The 17,385-nt window shown below is 38.2% G+C and overlaps 1 protein-coding gene across 4 annotated transcripts in view; it reads left to right on the forward strand.

Moving 5' to 3' along the window:
- The first annotated feature begins 4,485 nt into the window (after positions 1-4,485).
- The window catches only part of CREM (cAMP responsive element modulator), a 28,655-nt gene continuing 15,755 nt past the window's right edge, over positions 4,486-17,385 (forward strand). For 2 of the 4 annotated variants that reach the window (XM_010084032.1, XM_010084033.1), the window contains exons 1-5: positions 4,486-4,526; positions 5,192-5,315; positions 12,830-12,976; positions 16,862-16,953; positions 17,096-17,241. In XM_010084032.1, coding sequence (XP_010082334.1) covers positions 4,486-4,526; positions 5,192-5,315; positions 12,830-12,976; positions 16,862-16,953; positions 17,096-17,241 — 550 coding nt within the window. Of the gene's footprint in view, positions 4,527-5,191; positions 5,316-12,829; positions 12,977-16,861; positions 16,954-17,095; positions 17,242-17,385 lie in introns of those variants that run through there. The other 2 variants (XM_010084034.1, XM_010084035.1) reach the window with 2 other exon arrangements.

Genomic DNA, 17,385 nt, shown 5'->3' on the forward strand with positions numbered 1-17,385 from the left:
GCTATGGTGCCTGGGGGCTTTTTTCCCCGAAGTCCGGCAGGCCCAACTGTATCCTTGCCCCTAGGGTTTTGCGAGCTGGGACAGGAAAACAGGTGGGAGAGGGTCACAGTGGGCTTCGTGAGTCCTCCGTCTTGCTTAAAGTTAGAGGGTTTGTCTGCCTCCACCGCTGCCATGTCAGCGTCGTGGTGCCGAGTGGAGCAGCGTGTCTTGGAGCAGCTAAACGGTTCCACGGGGACTGACACTTCGTGATCCTCTTACCTATTCCGGGACTGGTTGGGCTCCTCTAAACAGGGACCATGTGTCCTCTTCCCAGCAGACTCAGCACTGTCTTGTCCGGATTACTGAGGTGGCAGATGTAGTGCTGCACCTGCTTGTGCTTACAGTAACGGCAGGTTGGGTTTTTAAATTTTTTTGTGTTTTTTTTTTAATATGTGGTAGGAAGAAAAGGATGGGGAAGAAAACGAGGAAACATTAGAGTTCGGAACACCCAAGAAACTTAGTACTCTGCTGATACTGACAACTTAACAAAGATTACACTTTTAGAACCTGGTGTGTGGCACTGTTTCTCATTTTACATGGCTGAATGCTGTGACCGCTTTGCCAGTTGGTATGCTTCACAAAGCAGTGTAGTAAAGCGGATTATAGAGCTCGTATCTGAAAGCACAATGCACTTCTGAAACTAGTGCGTTCGGAGGGTTTCTGCACTCATCATGGGGTCATCAATAAATTGAAAACAGGTGTTTGTAAATTCACATCCTTGCTTTCTAGTAACTGTCCTGTGAATAAAAGCCTACAAAGAGATTTGGAGCAAGGGCTGAAGCATTTCTTAGCCTCTTGCAATTTCCTTTGTAATAAGCCATCTTTGCAAACAGTGTCTGATGTATAAAGTATTGTTGAAATAAAGAAGTTGTATTTAAAATGTCTCTGGGTATTTCATTAGACAGCCACACATTTCTAGTTATGCAAAATGCTGTACTAATTTGCTTATGCGGTTTAATTTTGCCAACAGACATTACATATTAATGTTCAGTGATGTAACCGTAAAACAAACGGAAGTATTGAGGGCGACTGAAAGGATTTTTTTGCACTCTTTGTTACACAAGAACGCATCTTGACAGAGTTGCTATCCTTAACCTTTTATCTACAGACAAAAATATAAAAGTTTCACTCCTTTAGCTGTAAATGACTTCCAGTTTTCCAAGTTACCTGGGCCATGTTTTCCTTTAGCTGCTGCTGTCTGTCAGTATTGTCCCATCAGGGATGCTCCTGCTGTCAGCTGAAGAAGCTTTTGATGTGCACTGTATGCATCTTCTTAATCAGTGTTTACCTGCTACTGGCCTACTGTAAGTTAGTTTCAGTGACCATGGTAAACACATGCTAATATATGTTGGAATGTTACTAGCAAGTTAACAGTTAAACCTCCTGCTAGATCCTCAAGATTTATTTGCTGTTTCATAAGAAGCAGCAGGTATCTTTGCGTACATTATGGAAAGCTATTTTTTGCCCCTTTTTATGGGAGGAGAGAGGTATAACTTTTTTATTAATTTAAAAATCTGGACTAATATTTAAAATTACCGTTCCAAGAGGGTGAGCAACCAATGTAAGAAATGAGTGTATTAATACTGAATATAAGACTAAAGCTTGTATATAATTAATTTATCATACAATGAAGAAAAACATTATATAATTTTAAACAGGACCTAAGGCCACATACTTTAAAGCTATTTTCTTGGTTTTCCTTTAAAATAGGAGGAAGGTAATATAAACTTTAAAGTGTGATGTGTACTACTACTGATATATTTGCATAACGGATTTTTGAAACTTAAAAGCAATAAATACATTAGGATTTGCTTGCAGTGTAGGCTGATTAAGTGTGATACATGTGGAAACTGTTTATGTTGGTAGTTTCTGGATTGGATTAATAACTGTTTCTACCACAGTCTATATTACTGATGTTTTAGAAAAATACACAGTTATGATCTTGCTCTGTATTTTTCTACATATTTATTAAAAACACTTAAATGTATTCATAGTAAAATGATATATAATACAGGAAGTACAAAACCTGTACTACTCAGGTTATGTAAATTTGAGAGTTTATGAGGGTGCACTAAAGTCAGTGATAACGTGGACTAGACTGTGAAATTCAGGAATTTCTTAGCAAGCGTGGTCTGGAGCTGTGCACAAGCCCAGACGAAGTGACAGGGCCCTGTGTGGCTGTACCACTTCTAACCCTGTGGGCTCAAATGACTGCAGCTGACCTTCACTTGCAGTTTAGTAATCCCCCACGGTTGTGTCTCCCAAAGATCCCTAATCTTTTAACATGTCTGAACTATGATACTAATGTGCTACATTTTGTCTTTAGTCATCTTTCTAATTGAAGTTTTATGCCTAGATAACTACTGTATCTTTTAAAATTACTTATGTCCTTCTTCATTGTTGTTTTGGTTTTATAGCCTGTAGTTAAGTCTTTTTATTTGGATAGCACTTTTAGTCAAGTCTCTGTTTACAAACAGAATTACCAGGTTGTCAAAAAGAAGTGAATTTTAGCTTATCTAGAAGGATATTATTCTAGGGTACCAGTTACATTTTATGGCAGTCAAAAAAAAAGCTATTAGAAGCAGTATACACATTTTCAGATTTTACTCTACTTTGCTAAAGATTCAAAATAGGCAATAATTTGTGTTAAGAGTCAGGATATAGATAATTATAGATGTAAAATCTATTTAAATTCTTGAGTTTTTAATGTATGTCATAAGTCTTAATTGTATTTGTCATTTCACTGGTATGTATAATACTTGCTGTTGTTTTTCTAATTTAACTTAGTCTAAAAATGCAGTCCGTTGTACTGTATTTTGTAAAATACTAGGAATAACTTTTTATTAGATTTTCTGCTGTGCTGATGCTCTTTTTATAGCTATTTGCTAACTTGGTTACTGGAGCACAGCTGATGAAAAGACTTTGGGAGACAAAACCTGATAATCAGAGTAGTAAAGATAAGTAATTTTTTATAGTGTTCTGCAACCAGTGAGGAATTAAGCTAAAATTTAGAAACTAAACTTTTTCACAACATGAAGAATGGCTCTTTCCAGGTAAAATTTCCACGGAATGCATTCAGTGGGAATAAAAATAGTTGAGGTTATGGCTAACAGTAGGTTATCTGTGACAAATGGCTTTGGATAAGAAAATACTTCAGGGCCTGTATAGAGTGAATTAATCTCTTCCTAAACATGGGAATATAGTCAAAATTGCAATTATATGTTGACAATAAACTATGCATTATTTAATCTTCTTGGTGTGTGAGCTGTTCTGAATCGTATCAAGGCATTCTTGCATGAATAAGAGCTTTCATGTTTGAGACTCTATGGATGGTCCTAGTTTACAATGGAGGAACATTTTTTTTTCTACTTCATTATTATTATTGTTATAATGAATCCATGTATAAAACCGTAATGATTTAATAAGATAAGCATTTTGTTATGGAAAATTATGATGGAAAGCTTGGTGAAAACATTCTCCCCAGAGGTGCTCAACTTTGGTGAATTTCAGTAGATCTTTAATTAGATTCTATCTGGAGAAAAAGGTAGTTAGTAGAAACTTACCAGACAGGAATGTAGAAAGATTTTTAGGTGTAAAATGTCTCGTTACAAATGTAATCTGAATTGATACTGGCATGGAGTATGTAACTTCTGTTGGCAGAAATACTAATGTTAACCCATAACATCTTGAACTGTGTACAGCTTGGCTACCACTAGCCATAGTACTACAGCAGCTGAGCTCATGCTGGCAAAGCAGTCTGTTAAGTCTGGTCAGTAGAATACCATTAGAGGAATACAAGATAGAAATATGTTTCTCTCCATCATTTGACTGGATTCCTTTTCGTATTTTTATGCCTTTGTTCTAGGCAAAAAGGGCAATTTCTAAAAAATTATTCTCCTTGAAGATTGTGAAATATTCTGTAAAATAGTGCCGCAAAAGGAGTTGGGTTTATGGTTAGTTTGACTTAATGTAGTTAACTTTTAAAATGTGGGGCTAAATTTAGGAACCTTGGAGTCAGGCGCGTAGTAGACTTCCTTCTTCATGTCTTCCATCTCTCAGTGAAAGACCTGAGAAGAAACTGCAGTAGCTATTGGCCTTTTGACATAGTTAAACTTTGAGTTCAGAGGGGCTCGCCATCCCCTAGTTACAGTAACTGAACCAAAAGAAGCAAGATTTGCTGCCTTTTAAATCCCACAACTATATAATGTTTTCCTTTTGCGGCCTCAGTTCCTTGTGTAAGGTGTAGGTGGGAGCTTGCCCTCAGGGCATCCTGCCTGCCTCTGCCTGACCCTGTCCTGTCTCTGTTCTGTTTGTAAACTGACCTGTTGCCATGGCAGTGTTTGTGACATCACCTGTTCAATGTTGCACCTTCAGTGCAGGGTTTGGTAGGAGAGAAAGGGAGCCGAAGAGAACCAAGCTCTTGTTTTAAAACACACACCTCCCGTTATGACTAAATGTGCCAAGAAATATGGAAAAACAACTGTCAGGTAATTGCATTTTTATATAGCAGATATATTTGGAAGCTTTCTCTGTGGAGTTTAAACTCGTAGTTTAAATTGAGAGTCAGGAGGTTGCTTATTCTTCTCTGAAATTTGCCCTACTTCTCAACTTGCAAAACGAGAAGAATCATTGTAGGTCTTCAGCTGTGAGTAGCATACAGACAACTCAAGCATAGATCCCAGCCGGGGGTCAGTATTCATCTCGGAAGGTTTGAGAGGGCTGTAGCAGCACGTGGCTGCTGGTCAGCTTGAGCCTTGTCCAGTGGGACACAAGAAGCATGAGGGACCTGCTGCGGGCAGTGCTGGTGGGCAGCCCTGGAGGGCTGTGCTCCTGGCCCCACTGTTGATGCTACACAGGATCCTGGGACTCTCTGCTTGTCCCTCCCCTGGCAGCCATTTCCAAAACTGCTCCTCCTTGCAGCTTTCCAAAGTACTGAGCTTTCTAGGAGCTCTTGTCTGTATGAATGGATATTTTCATATGGGGGAATGGCAAGAAAGGATGTCAGTTAATCTGTTAGTTTTGAGAGAAATCTATTTATTCTCTTAGTTGTCTGCTCCAAGTATCAAATAGTCTAGAATGGCTGTTTTCTCCCTAGGTCGCTGATGTACAGGGATGTACTGTGTTATTTAGATGTGTATGTACTTACTTGTAGACGGATGACCATGGAAATGGTTGAATCACAACAGGATGACAATGCAGTGGATTCAGTGCCAGAGAGAGATGCTGGTCACCTTGAGAATCAGCCAGGCCGAAGTCGGACTTCCACAGGATCTGAGGTAAGTTGAAATGTGGAAAGATGAGAAAAATCAATAAAGTGATACCCTGAACAGCTATGTTTTTTAAATTATTGATTTGTATGTAGTTGTTATGTTCTGTGAGTCTTGTTATTAAATAGGAAAAATAATAGCAAATGTATGCTGAAAACAGGTCTGTTAAAAGGTACCACTCTTACGAGACCAGGCTTTTCAGAGTGATCAGTAGGCACATTTCCCCCCTCCCCCGCCCCGATTTTTCCGAGATTATTATGTTTGTTATGGAGGTGGGAATAGGGACTTAAAGAGTTGAGGTGGCTGGAAGATCAAGCATAACTAAAACCTGTGTATCTTGAAGCTGTTTAACAACAATGAAAAATGAATAAAAATAATCGTGGTTCATTGGTAGTTCCAGTTTTTGTACAGAACATGTTTTGTCTTCTTGCAAGTATTTTTTTAATGTGTGCTTGTTTTGTTTCATTCCTGTGTATCCAATGACAGTGTCTAGAGTTCTGAAAATATACTTTACATGTTGCGTATGGTAGTCATACCTGGATTCTTCTTTGGCAGTTCATGGATAAAAGGTGACGACATAATAATTCTGAAACATAAAAAATATGCATTGAAACTTCAGCACTTGAGAGAAATTGTGTTCTTGCCAGTGCTAAAGTTTGTAGCTTCAGAAAGCTGTATAGACCCCTTAGAAGGATCTTCAGAAACCCTTTGTGAAATAAAGGAACTGATTTTAAAAAACATCGTACAGAATTTCTTCATCGTCAGAAGTTGCTTAGTAAGATCTAATGCCATGTATTTGGTATTGATACTGGTTAGAAACCTAATGTACATCATAGGTAAATTTTCAAGACTGAATGCTGCTGCTTTTTGTCAGGTCTTCAGACACAATGTAGACTGCAAAATATTTATGAACACTTATTTTTTGATTTTGTTACCTGTGACATTTGTTGCAATTTTGATACCTGCAGCATTGGGAATACTGTTTAGTTTTTTTCTTTAAGAATGGAGCACGAAACCAAGAATTTTGTTTGGTTTACTCTGTTGATGTCATCATGTCTTCTTTCTTTGATAGTTCAGTTCAAATTTTGTGTTAGCTTCATGGGATGACTTACATGTAAAATCTATCGGCTTGTGCAATAGTCTCTGGAGAAAATACCTGTGAATTCTGTCACTTGGGATTTTTAATGTTGATCTAGAGACAAAGCTGTCACTGGTGCTGTCGGAGGGCTTCTGCCACTTTTTATTTATCTGAATTTAATGCTTGAGTACTGTGTGTGAAGGTTCAGCCATAATGGACATGGGCCTCAGGTCTTTCAGTTAAAACTAGTAAGTCTGAAGTACCGGTGGAGCTTGGTCAGTTATCACTAAAATGAAACACATGTGCTGCAGTTTGACTGCTCAGGACAATAATCTAGAGTTTACACCTGGGAGTCCCTCTTTTCGGTCAGATAGCCTAGAGAGCTGGCTGGGCCTGTCAGAGCAGCTCTGTGCTCCTAGCTGGAGTCGATGTCCCTCTCCTGGGCTGTCCAGAAAAGTGGGTTTGATGAAATTGTGCCATTCTGTGAAAGACAGTGAAACTGAGAGGCCTCCAGCAGACAGGCCTGTCGCTTCAGCTGCCTGGCAGTGCTGTGGGCCTGTCTGGCCGCTCCCCGGGGCCTGCAGGCCATGCAGCTGCTCTCCCTGCCTGGGGCAGCTGGGAGCCTGCGCCCACCCCCATGGCACCTTGAGGCTGAACTGCCACAGCATTTCTTTTTGCAAAACGGGCCCTGACAGAAAGCTTATTGCTGAAAGGCCTTGTTGTGACATTTATTTGGCTGAAGATGAGGACGGCTTTCTTACCTAACCTTCCTACCTGGCAGGCTCTGAAGGTGAGGCGGTTTGCCGTGGTGAGGGTTAGAGGCAGACGTTGAGAGGTTAACCCCTGCCTTGGGCAGGGACCTCACGTGAGACATCTCCCGTCTGCTTTTGCTGGTATGGGATGGGAAACTCAGGGTGTTTCTGTGGGATTTGTGGGTGTGCTGCTGGTCTGGCACCTGTGTATTTTGACTGTTAGAGAAGGGTGCGGATAGCTCCTTCTCCTTCTTTGGCTTCTGGAGGAGTGCAGTTAAGAGAAGATAACCACTTAAAGTGACTCAAGCCTTGCGCCAACTACTAATCGTCTCTCATACTAATTTTCTTGCAAATGTGCTGCAATATGAGAAAAGAAGAATGACGTGATTCTTAGCGAGAGGTAACGTGCCTGGTCAGTGAAACTGAGGGCTCCTTTTCAGACATTTCTGTAAGTTTTTTAAAATTTTTTTCAGACAAATATTTGTTCAACCTTGGTTTTGTTCAGTCAGAAGTAAAGCATTTTAATACACTGTCTTTTAATACTCAATTTGTATTTTTCTGTGTATTATCAAAGAATCGCGGAATAGTTGAGGTTGGCAGGGACCCCTTGAGATCATTTAGTCCAACCCCTGCACAAGAAGGGTCAGCCAGAGCAGGTTGCCCAGGACTGTGTCCAATTGGGTTGTGAGTATCTGCAAGGATGGAGTCTCCACAACCTCTCTGGGCACCTGTGCCAGTATCTGACTACCCTCACAGTAAGAAAGGTGGGGTTTTTTAGTCTTCAGATGGAGTTTCATGTTTTTTAATTTGCTTGTTTTTTTGTTGAATTTTGACTTTGGCCAGAGAATGACTAGCAAAATGCTGAGAGATGCAACTGCATATGAGGTGGGTTTTTTGGTGGGTTTTTCCTTCTTCTGGAGTTCAGGCTTTTTAAAGAAATACCTGTCATTTAATTTTAAAAAGGCAGACAAGGTGTTCAATAAGATGGTGATCTCTAAAAGGCAGACATTTTTTTGTGCTGAAGCATTCTTAATGTCTTCCCTGTTGGGAGGGAGGGGGGACACTAAGAATGCCTGGACTGTAGCACTATGGTATGATGGGATAACCTCCAGTGCTAAGGAGGCCCTAGAAAATACAGCTTCTTTTTTTTTTTTTTCTCTAGCTTGCGTAATAAATATTGCTGTATACTCCTGCGATTTTTTTGTGATCAAAGTAAAATTACTTTTTCTGCAAAAGCAAAAATTAGTAAATTAGAAACTAGCAAAAAGGAGATGCATCTTTCATTTATTTAGGCAGAATTGACATTTTCTGTCTTTAATGGGTTATTTTTAAAATAAAAATAAATTAGAATAAGATTGCATTTATGGTTGAATTTCTTGCATCTCTCACTTTCAGTCAGTTAATGAATTGACAGGGTATTGTTTTGGTGATCCAGTCACCAACAGAATTAGGTAAGAAAATATGTATTTGTAAAAATTTTGGTGATTGTCTTTAGAAGCTGTTAGAAGTGTATGGAACACCTGTACATAAACTCGATGCCTTTTCTTTGGGCAAGAACAAAGGTGCAAGGTAGAAAATTTCACACCCTGTTTTGAGAGGGGCTCCATGGGTTCTGTCTCACATGCACAAATCTTATTGTGCATGAAAAGATTGGTATCTTAGAGGGCTGCTCTTAAAAGGAGGTTAACATGAATTGAAATATTCTGATAATGTTGATGATAGTCAAACAGGTATCTTAGAACAGTTACATCGGTGTTGGTATTCAAAGAGAAATTACATGTTCCTTTTGCAGGATTTCTGGAGGCCATATTGTGTTCTGTGTTGTCTTGTGCTTAACTACACTAAATATAACTATAAAAATGTAAGAGGAATCTACTTAGACCTTTTTCAGATTTGACAAAATACTTTCAGTTGTGGTTTTTTTCTTTAATCCTACATCTTTGATGGGTTATTCCTTGAATCACTTTTGTAAACTTTGTCATGTTCCGTCTGTCAGTAGAGCTGTCTTCTGTCTTGGTCTGAGATATCACGTGTTGACCTCTCAGTACTGGCCCTGAACTACACATGGGTCAGGATTTCCAATGTGAGAACTGTTGTCAGAGTGAGCAGAGCTTTTCTGGAGCCTGGACTGCATTGCCATTGCAAGCTGGGACTCCTCAGGTTTAGCAGTTAAGGGATATTCTCCTTGGGGGCTCTTGGCATCAAACTTCATGTTAAGTCTTGCTTCCAACAGATTGAGCCCTGTAGAAGTTTGCCAGGCTGTTGTAAATATGGCTCTAAAACCAGCCTGCCAAATGCAAGACCAGGACATTTGGCAAAGTTGATGTTAGAGCACTCTAAACCTGTAGCTTTGTCATAATTTTATGCTTTCTCAAGGATATGCTGTAACCAAATTGCTGAAACCAGCCTAACCCTGTATTCCTTGAAGCTATGTGCTTTTTTTTTGGCATTAGCTTTGGAATTGACCAAAACGTCCCTGTCTTCAGCTTTTTGTTGTAGAGGATACTCAGTGCCTGAGTGTGGTGAGTCCTTTGCTCTTTTATTAGGTGAATCCAGGATGGGTTTGCCTTGTCTTTTCCAGAAGTACTTTTCACTTTACTTCTGGAGTCCTTGTCATGTTTAGATTCTACAACAGGGACAGAAATTGGATGGAGCTGTACACTGCGTACTTCATATCAGCAATGTTTGAGGTATGAGGGGTTGAATGTGGACATAACCTCTGTAGTACTCTGTGGGGAAAAGTTATCTGACCTTGGGTGACGAGGGTGCATACATCCGTAGTATAACTGTTCAGATGGAAATGCATCTTGAAGTCAAATGATGAGTAACCTCTTTATTTGAAAGAGTACGTGCGTCAGTATGAAGATAGTTCGTGATTTTTTTTGCAGTCTACTTTTCTCTCCCCTCTTGGAAGAGGTAGCACTTGTATTTCCAAACATAGGAAGTATGGTATCGTACTGCTATGGCAGAATGCATGGTTAATGTTTGTTGAAGCTGTGAAGCCTAAGAGGACAGAACCCAAAAAAGATGTTGCAACGTCTGAGGTCTCTTTGTCATTGCCAGGGACATTACCCTTACACAGTTTAACCAGGTGCTTAATGTGTTAAGCTTCCCCTCGCCCTCTGTATCCCTGAGTTGCTTCTGTGGATTGTTTTCAGTCCTTGTGCCAGAAAGCCCTTGAAGTAAAGATGTTAAAGGCAGCATTGCTCATCACTGATGTCAGAAAGTAATTTTTTTTGCCAAGTCTGTTTCAGTCGGTATTTATGCATTGTAGTGTCAAAAAGTTCTAGTATTCCTGTTAACATGGGAATATTCAATTTGAAAACAATGCAAAAGGAAATGTGAATCAAAATTGTTTTAATAATTTCTAATATTTATAAAAGAGATTCAGAACATGAAGTTTGAAATATATTTTCCAGCCCTAGTTATAGAAAACAAACCTAATACAAAGAATCACAGACATTTTAAAGTAAAGTTTGTTAGGTTACACATTGTGTAACCTTCGGATATTTGTGGAAACATAGCAAACTGATCAAATCAAATTGAGCTATTTGAAATAGAAATAAATGAACAAACCACTCTTGGTTTGAACTGGTTTTAAAATTCTACCATCTCCTCTTCCCTCAACCCTGCTCAAACCCCGCCCGCCCCCCCCCTCCCCCCATTTAATCTCTTATCTGAATTAATGGGAACAAAACAATTTATTTTGTGATATTGTGAACTTAAGTCATTCTTTTAAAGAGTGTTAGCTGTGTCGTTTTCTTTTTTTTTTCTTGTGTGGTTATACTGAATAAGGAGTTTTTAAATGAATGTGGTGTTTCTTAATCTTGAGTGCTGGATTACTTCCTGAATATATGTGCCTAACCCCTTGTGTACTAAAAGCAAACTCATAAGCTGTTCACCTTGTACTGTTTTGTGTGTGTTGTGCTAAGAAAGTTCTTTCTAATACACAGGGTATTGTATCAGGTTGTAGCTCTTGCAAAGGTACCAGTAAATCAAAAGGTTTGGTGAAATTGCCTTTGTAGTGTTCTGAAAAGTTAGCGTGCTTTGTACACATTTAGACTGCTCCTTCCTTGAAGTTTGGTTTTAGGGTAATATCAGCTTTGACACAAAATAGATCATACTCTTCAGATCTTTGACACTTTATAGATCTTTCTGATAATATTATTATTTGTTTTATAGATTGGGACTAAGCTGTGTGTCCTATTTACATATTTCCATTTAATGCCATTTAAGGAATGATTGTTTCCATTTCAGGATTAGAAATACCCTCAATTGTTCTCTTTCCTGAAAAGCAGTTCAGTTTCCTGTAACAATTGAACAATTACATAGTGAATGTTGACAAGATCCTGTCTCTGTTTCCTAGTAACATTGTTTCTTTAAGATAATTAGAGCCAACATCTGGTCTTTTTGATAGCAGAGCATCTAAATAGTAGTTAAATTTTTTCTCTCGTCCCAAGAAAATAATGTTTCCCATACAAGCAATGGCTTATGAATCAGAAATGAAAGCTTCTTTAATATTTGGAATTAAAAAAAACCTTCTGTGTGAATACAGAAAAAATACAAAACTTTCTTTTTTTTTTTTTTTAAATATTCATTGTTCATCATGTTTTTCTTCTCCCTGTCATCTCTTTTTACCTTTACTGCTCATACCAGGTACCATTTGGGGCTGAGAATCAAACTAGGAAGAGAATAATACCAGAATTTTAGATACGAGTCTGGGTTTATTCTTGTATATGCAGAATCTAGAAATAAGGTTTTTCAATGCAGTTTACTTTGAAAAACATAGTATCTCTTTTTATTGTATGATTTATGTTTGTAATCCTCTTCCTTTTCTGAGTTTAGACAGGTCTTTAACTGTTTCTTAACGCATTCATTCTCGGTACTTGTGGTGGAGAGCCAAGGGCTGGGGAAAGCTGTGTCTGCTCTGAAATGTCATCAGAAAAAGTGATCAGATTATTCCTAAACAGAACACTTTCTTCAGCTATGCTAGGCTTAAAGAAGATACAGCTGTTCTTTGTTTTTGTATCAAAGCACTGATACGCTCCAACTCCCTTGATATATAAATATATATATATATCAAGAGGATTTATTAAACTAAAACAATTTACAAATCAATGTGTTCCTTTATTTAGCAGTTTTTTTGCTATCTGAAAAGTTCTTGTGTCTCTGGAGATGTCTGTCTGAAAAGCATAAGTTCAAGCTAAAGTTCTTGCTTAGCAAGCAAAGCAAAATCAAAGCAGCTCTGGATTATTTTTTTTCCTGACTGAGAACATTCTGCCCTCTGTGTTGTTCCAGTGGTGTACCACCTCAGTGAATACTGATATTTTTTTGTTACCTTTCTTGAGATTCTTCCTGACCTTCATGGTAGTGACAGCAGATTTAGTGTGTGATAGCTTTGCGTTGTTTTTAATTTAAAATAAAACGTGAAACCCCTGGAGGAAAAAAAAAAAAAAAGAAGAAGAAAGATTTGCAATTTGTTAGGGGACAGTTTTAAGCTTTCCATACGATTTGGAAAGATACACACGAAACTTTAGCTAGTAAAACTAGTTTATTTCTGTGTGTGATGATTACACACATCTAAGCTATTTTAAAAATGGAATCAAACCCAGTTTATTTTAGTATCACTTCTGAAAGCATTTGCTGACATGATAAGGCATGTTACTTAAACATGATGATTGTAATTTTTGCAGGTTTCTGTAGCTGTATCAAGAGCTGGAAGAGGATCTCCAGCTGTAACTCTAGTGCAGTTGCCTTCTGGTCAAAATGTTCATGTCCAGGGTGTCATTCAAGCCACACAGCCCTCAGTCATTCAGTCACCACACATGCAAGCTGTTCAGGTTAGCTCTTTTATTGTTATGTTTTCATGAATATCTGGTGCCTCATAACTCTTCCTCCCAACCCCATCTTCGGTTTCTCTTCATTCCTCGCCATGCTGCAAGATTTACTCTTATGATGCAGGAAACAGGGAGGGGGGAAGGTGGCAAACTGCCAACCAGTAGCAGCTCTACAAGCATTGTGTAGCAATTCCTTAATGCTTCCTGTTTATCTTTTAAGAAATTGTGTCTTGGAACCCTGAACTTATACAACAGCAAATTTGTGTAATAATGTGGGCTTACTTTAGTGTGTCTTGCAGTTTTTCTGGTTTGTTAAATTCTACAAACATCATGTTTCTAATGAGACTACAAACTCATAAATTTGCAAGTATCATACTGTGTTTTTGGAGAGCATCTGGATGTAATGGAAGTGAACATGTTATAGTCAAATGATTCCTTGTTGTTTTTAGCAGGCCCTGTTGGAGCATCTGGTGTTGCTTTTTGTGGGTGTGGATATGTAAAGACCAAAAATAAGGGCAACCTCAAAATGAACATTTATTCGGCAAATCTTCACGTGTTTAAAGTTGCTAAGAAAACAGGGACCAGTGCAAAATGCTGAAGAGTTTTCAAAGCTTTTAAATAGTGGAAAAGACTAGAGAGAATGAACTTAGTGTTTCGAAAATGACTTGGCCTCCCATTGGTGCTTTTCTTGTAGCGAGGAATGCCTTTATTGTAGTTTCCTTAAAATCTGATTGTGAAATGTCAACTGAATTGCTTTTTGCAAATAGAATCAATATCTCTGGTAAAAGAGACTATATACCTGTTATGTGTCTGGTTTTAACTGCAGTCATTGCAGCATGTTAAGGAAAAGACATACACTGTCAGGCTTCTTGAGAAACCACCTTTTAATGTTTGAGACGTCATAGGAGCTTTCAAGAATAATAAATAAAAAGGCATATGTAAGTATGGCTTATCTTATAGATTAGAGAAAAAGAATAAAACCTTGGCCAGGTATTGAATATTTTATTTGTAAGCAATAGGTGTAGATGATGGGACCTGGTAGGGTATTGATATCCTAGATCACTTTTGAAACTGGTGCAGTAGTTGCCAGGACACATGGATTTGGTCAAGCTTGAAGTCAAATCAGAGTATTCAAAATAAATACTCTCTTAATTGAATTCTTTCTAACTGTAATTTACCAGAGTGAACTTGTTGAGATAAGCATATTACAGTCATTCCCAGTTTCTGTCACTGCTTTTCTTCAAGTCAGTATAGTCAGGACATACATGCAAAAATAGAGAACTTGCTCTGAAGCTCAGAAGCAAGAATTTCTCTGGACTCTCTTTGCCAGCTGCTGCTGTATCATCTTAGGGGAGTGGAAGTCAACTGTTGTATTGAGTGAACTCTGGTTGAGTTCCCTTCCCGAAAGGTGTAGAGACAGGAAAGCTGTGTCCTAATTAATACTGACTAGTTAGTTCCAGGGTTTTGCTTTGGTTTCATTTAAGCGTGCTAATGGCAAATAAGGTGACTCTGCAAGAAGGAGTTAAAGATGCTGTATGTAAAAGACTCCATTACAGAAGTTGTTCAGCCCTTCTGTGATCTTCTTAATGCTTTATCTTGCCACCTGACCCTTCCTTCAGATAATTTGGCTTCAGCTTGATATCCTGTCTCTGCCAGACAGTTGGGAACTTGAGAAATTATATCAGTTTACTTTTTAAAAAAAAAAAAAAAAGGTATGCTGAAGGTTAATGTTAAAGCTTGCATGACCTCTCCCTCAAACACCTGCAGCTTTAAACCAGAAGGTGTTTAAAATTTTTTCTTGTAATGCTGTTGCTTTTGGGATGAAAAAATGCTTATCTATATCATATTCCTTACTGTTTTGGTAATGTTGTTTTACTTGTAGGAAGGTATGAAGTTCAGATTGTTATTTGACTTTTCTGCTTTCTCCCCCCTCTAATGTATTGGATATTGGCAGGCTAACATGAGCTGAAAGTTTAATTTGTTTAAACGCAGAGTGGTGTGGTAAAGTTGAAGTCTGAATGATGTCCAGGAAAAAATTGCAATGGTTTCCACTGGTTAGCATTGTGAATGTGGTTGCTTGCTGTTAGAAAAAGCTGAAACATTAAGTTTTTCTCTTTGTCGTGATGAAAATTACAACTTTTGAAATTTCTTGCAGAAAATGTCCCCTTCCACATTAAAAAGCTTATGTTGTCATGTGATTTCCTTAGCTTCTTCCCAAAGTACAACTGTTCCTGACTTCTTCAGCCATTTTGACAAACTAGGGGTGCCTGTTGGCAACCCTTAGTGGAATGGGAAGGTTTAAAGGCACTTTTTTTTTTTTTTTTTGTTTGGTGCAGTTTGTCCTGGGACAATTCCCCTCACCCCCCGGCAGAATGAGATCTCTGTTTTGAGACAGGATGCCCAGGCTCTCTCTTGTGTGATGCTGCCTTAGTTTTGAAGGTTTATGCCAGAGACTTCAAGGTCGATCCACAGACAGATCATTGTAGGGCACTGGAGAGAATTGCCTTTCAGAAGATCTCTTTGCTGGTCAGCATTCGTCTGTCCTGCAAAAGGATGAATACAAACTGCTTGAAGCTCTTGCATCTCTGCCAGTCAGCTCTGAAGTCTGGTTTGGAGCTATACATCTGTAGACATGCAGAAATACCTCATTATTTTTAGGTGGTCTTTTTTTTTTTCATTAGGCAGGTGTAGAGTTTTAGTGACATTTCCTACATATTACCCAGCAAAATGAGGCTACATTAAATATTTTTGCACAGAACTGGAATGTACTAAAATTAACAAGCGAAGAGACAATTTCGTTCTGTGATAACCTGTAGTCCTTTCAAGGTGTAATTTTATAGGTTTGACTTGGGGTGACCCAGGCCTATAAATTTCCAGAACCTTCCAGACAGTAATTTTCTTCTGAGGTCGAGAAGGTTTTGTTTCTAGCACCGAGCTCTCAGGCCTGACAACTGTATTACTTCTAGAGCTCTTCCTTGATTTCCCAAAGCTGCAGGTAGGCCTCCACTTCACCCACGTCAAGCGCTTGAGCCTTCTAGTCACTTAAGTCATGTTTGTTCACTGTTAGCTTAACGCAGCGCTTAGTCTAAAACTGCAGTCTGGTCTGTCTTTATGTGAAGAGGTGGTTTTCCACGCTAACCTTCCTGCACTGTTTCGGTTTGGAAATCTTACACACCAATAGTTCTGAGTAGTAGTCGGAATTAAGAAAATAGCATGTTTTCCTTGTTAAATAATCACTTTCAGTTCTGTGTAATAGGATAGTTGCCAGTAAAGAGTGTGATTCAGGTCCAGGCCTTAATGTCATCTTGGGTAATTTTAAGAGAAAAAGAACGTGTGAAAATACTGCTAATAAAGGTCTGAGGAAATCAGACATTGTGGATTTGTCAGTAGTTTCTAAAACTCGCATAGTATTGCTAAGCAATGTATTAGTATTTATGAATCTGTGTTGGTAAGTGTATATTTGAATAACTTGATTTAAATAAACCAATTTTCTAAATAGCTTTGGTGTGGTTATGAAGAGGCTTTTGTATTGTATACTGTTATTTAAGGTGCACTAGTGCAGTATTGAAATATTGAATATTTTTATATTTAAAGAAATCTTCTGTCTTCAATACTTTTTCTAGGTGTCATTCACAAAAAAATAACCTGGATTATTTTGATTTTTTTCTTTTTCCAATGGAAGATGACATCTAAGTGGCTGTGCGTTGCTAACCTCATAATTTGTGATTTGCTTTGGAAAAAAGAAGTCCAAGATCATGTGATTAGTCATTAATAAGTGCACAAACTTCCTGTATGCAAACATGGAAGGAATTTTTTAAAATAGTCTTTTACTGTTGCTATCTTCTTTTTTTTATGAAGTTATGAATTCCAGAAACTTTGCTTTTACAGGTAGCATCAATTGCAGATGAATCTACAGAATCAAAAGAGATAACTGATTCTCAAAAACGTAGGGAAATACTTTCAAGAAGGCCTTCGTACAGGTAAGGACTTTTTATTTTGGTTTTGCTGGTTTTTAAAGGCAGCTTATATATTACAGCAAAACTGTCTGATAAAAGGCAGTGACTTGGTTTTCTCATGGATAGGGAATTTCAAACATGTAAAATTACTTATGTTCTTTTTTAGAAAAATTTTGAATGAACTCTCGTCTGATGCTCCTGCAGTACCGAAGATTGAAGAAGAAGAAAAGTCAGATGATGAAGGAGTGCCTTCTGGTATTTCTGCAACGGCCATGCCAACCAGCCTGTATCATACTAACACAGGGCAATACAGTATGTTTGCAAAGATAGTATGTGATATTGTAGAACATACATAGGAACAACTTTGTATCTAAGAGTTCCATAATGAAGTAGAGATGTTGGATTTTGGAGAAAAAGAATGAGAACTTCTGTATTTCTAAACAATTTCAATTTCTA

This window comes from Pterocles gutturalis, unplaced genomic scaffold, assembly GCF_000699245.1.
Source record: "Pterocles gutturalis isolate BGI_N339 unplaced genomic scaffold, ASM69924v1 scaffold23275, whole genome shotgun sequence".
Lineage (NCBI taxonomy): Eukaryota > Metazoa > Chordata > Aves > Pterocliformes > Pteroclidae > Pterocles > Pterocles gutturalis.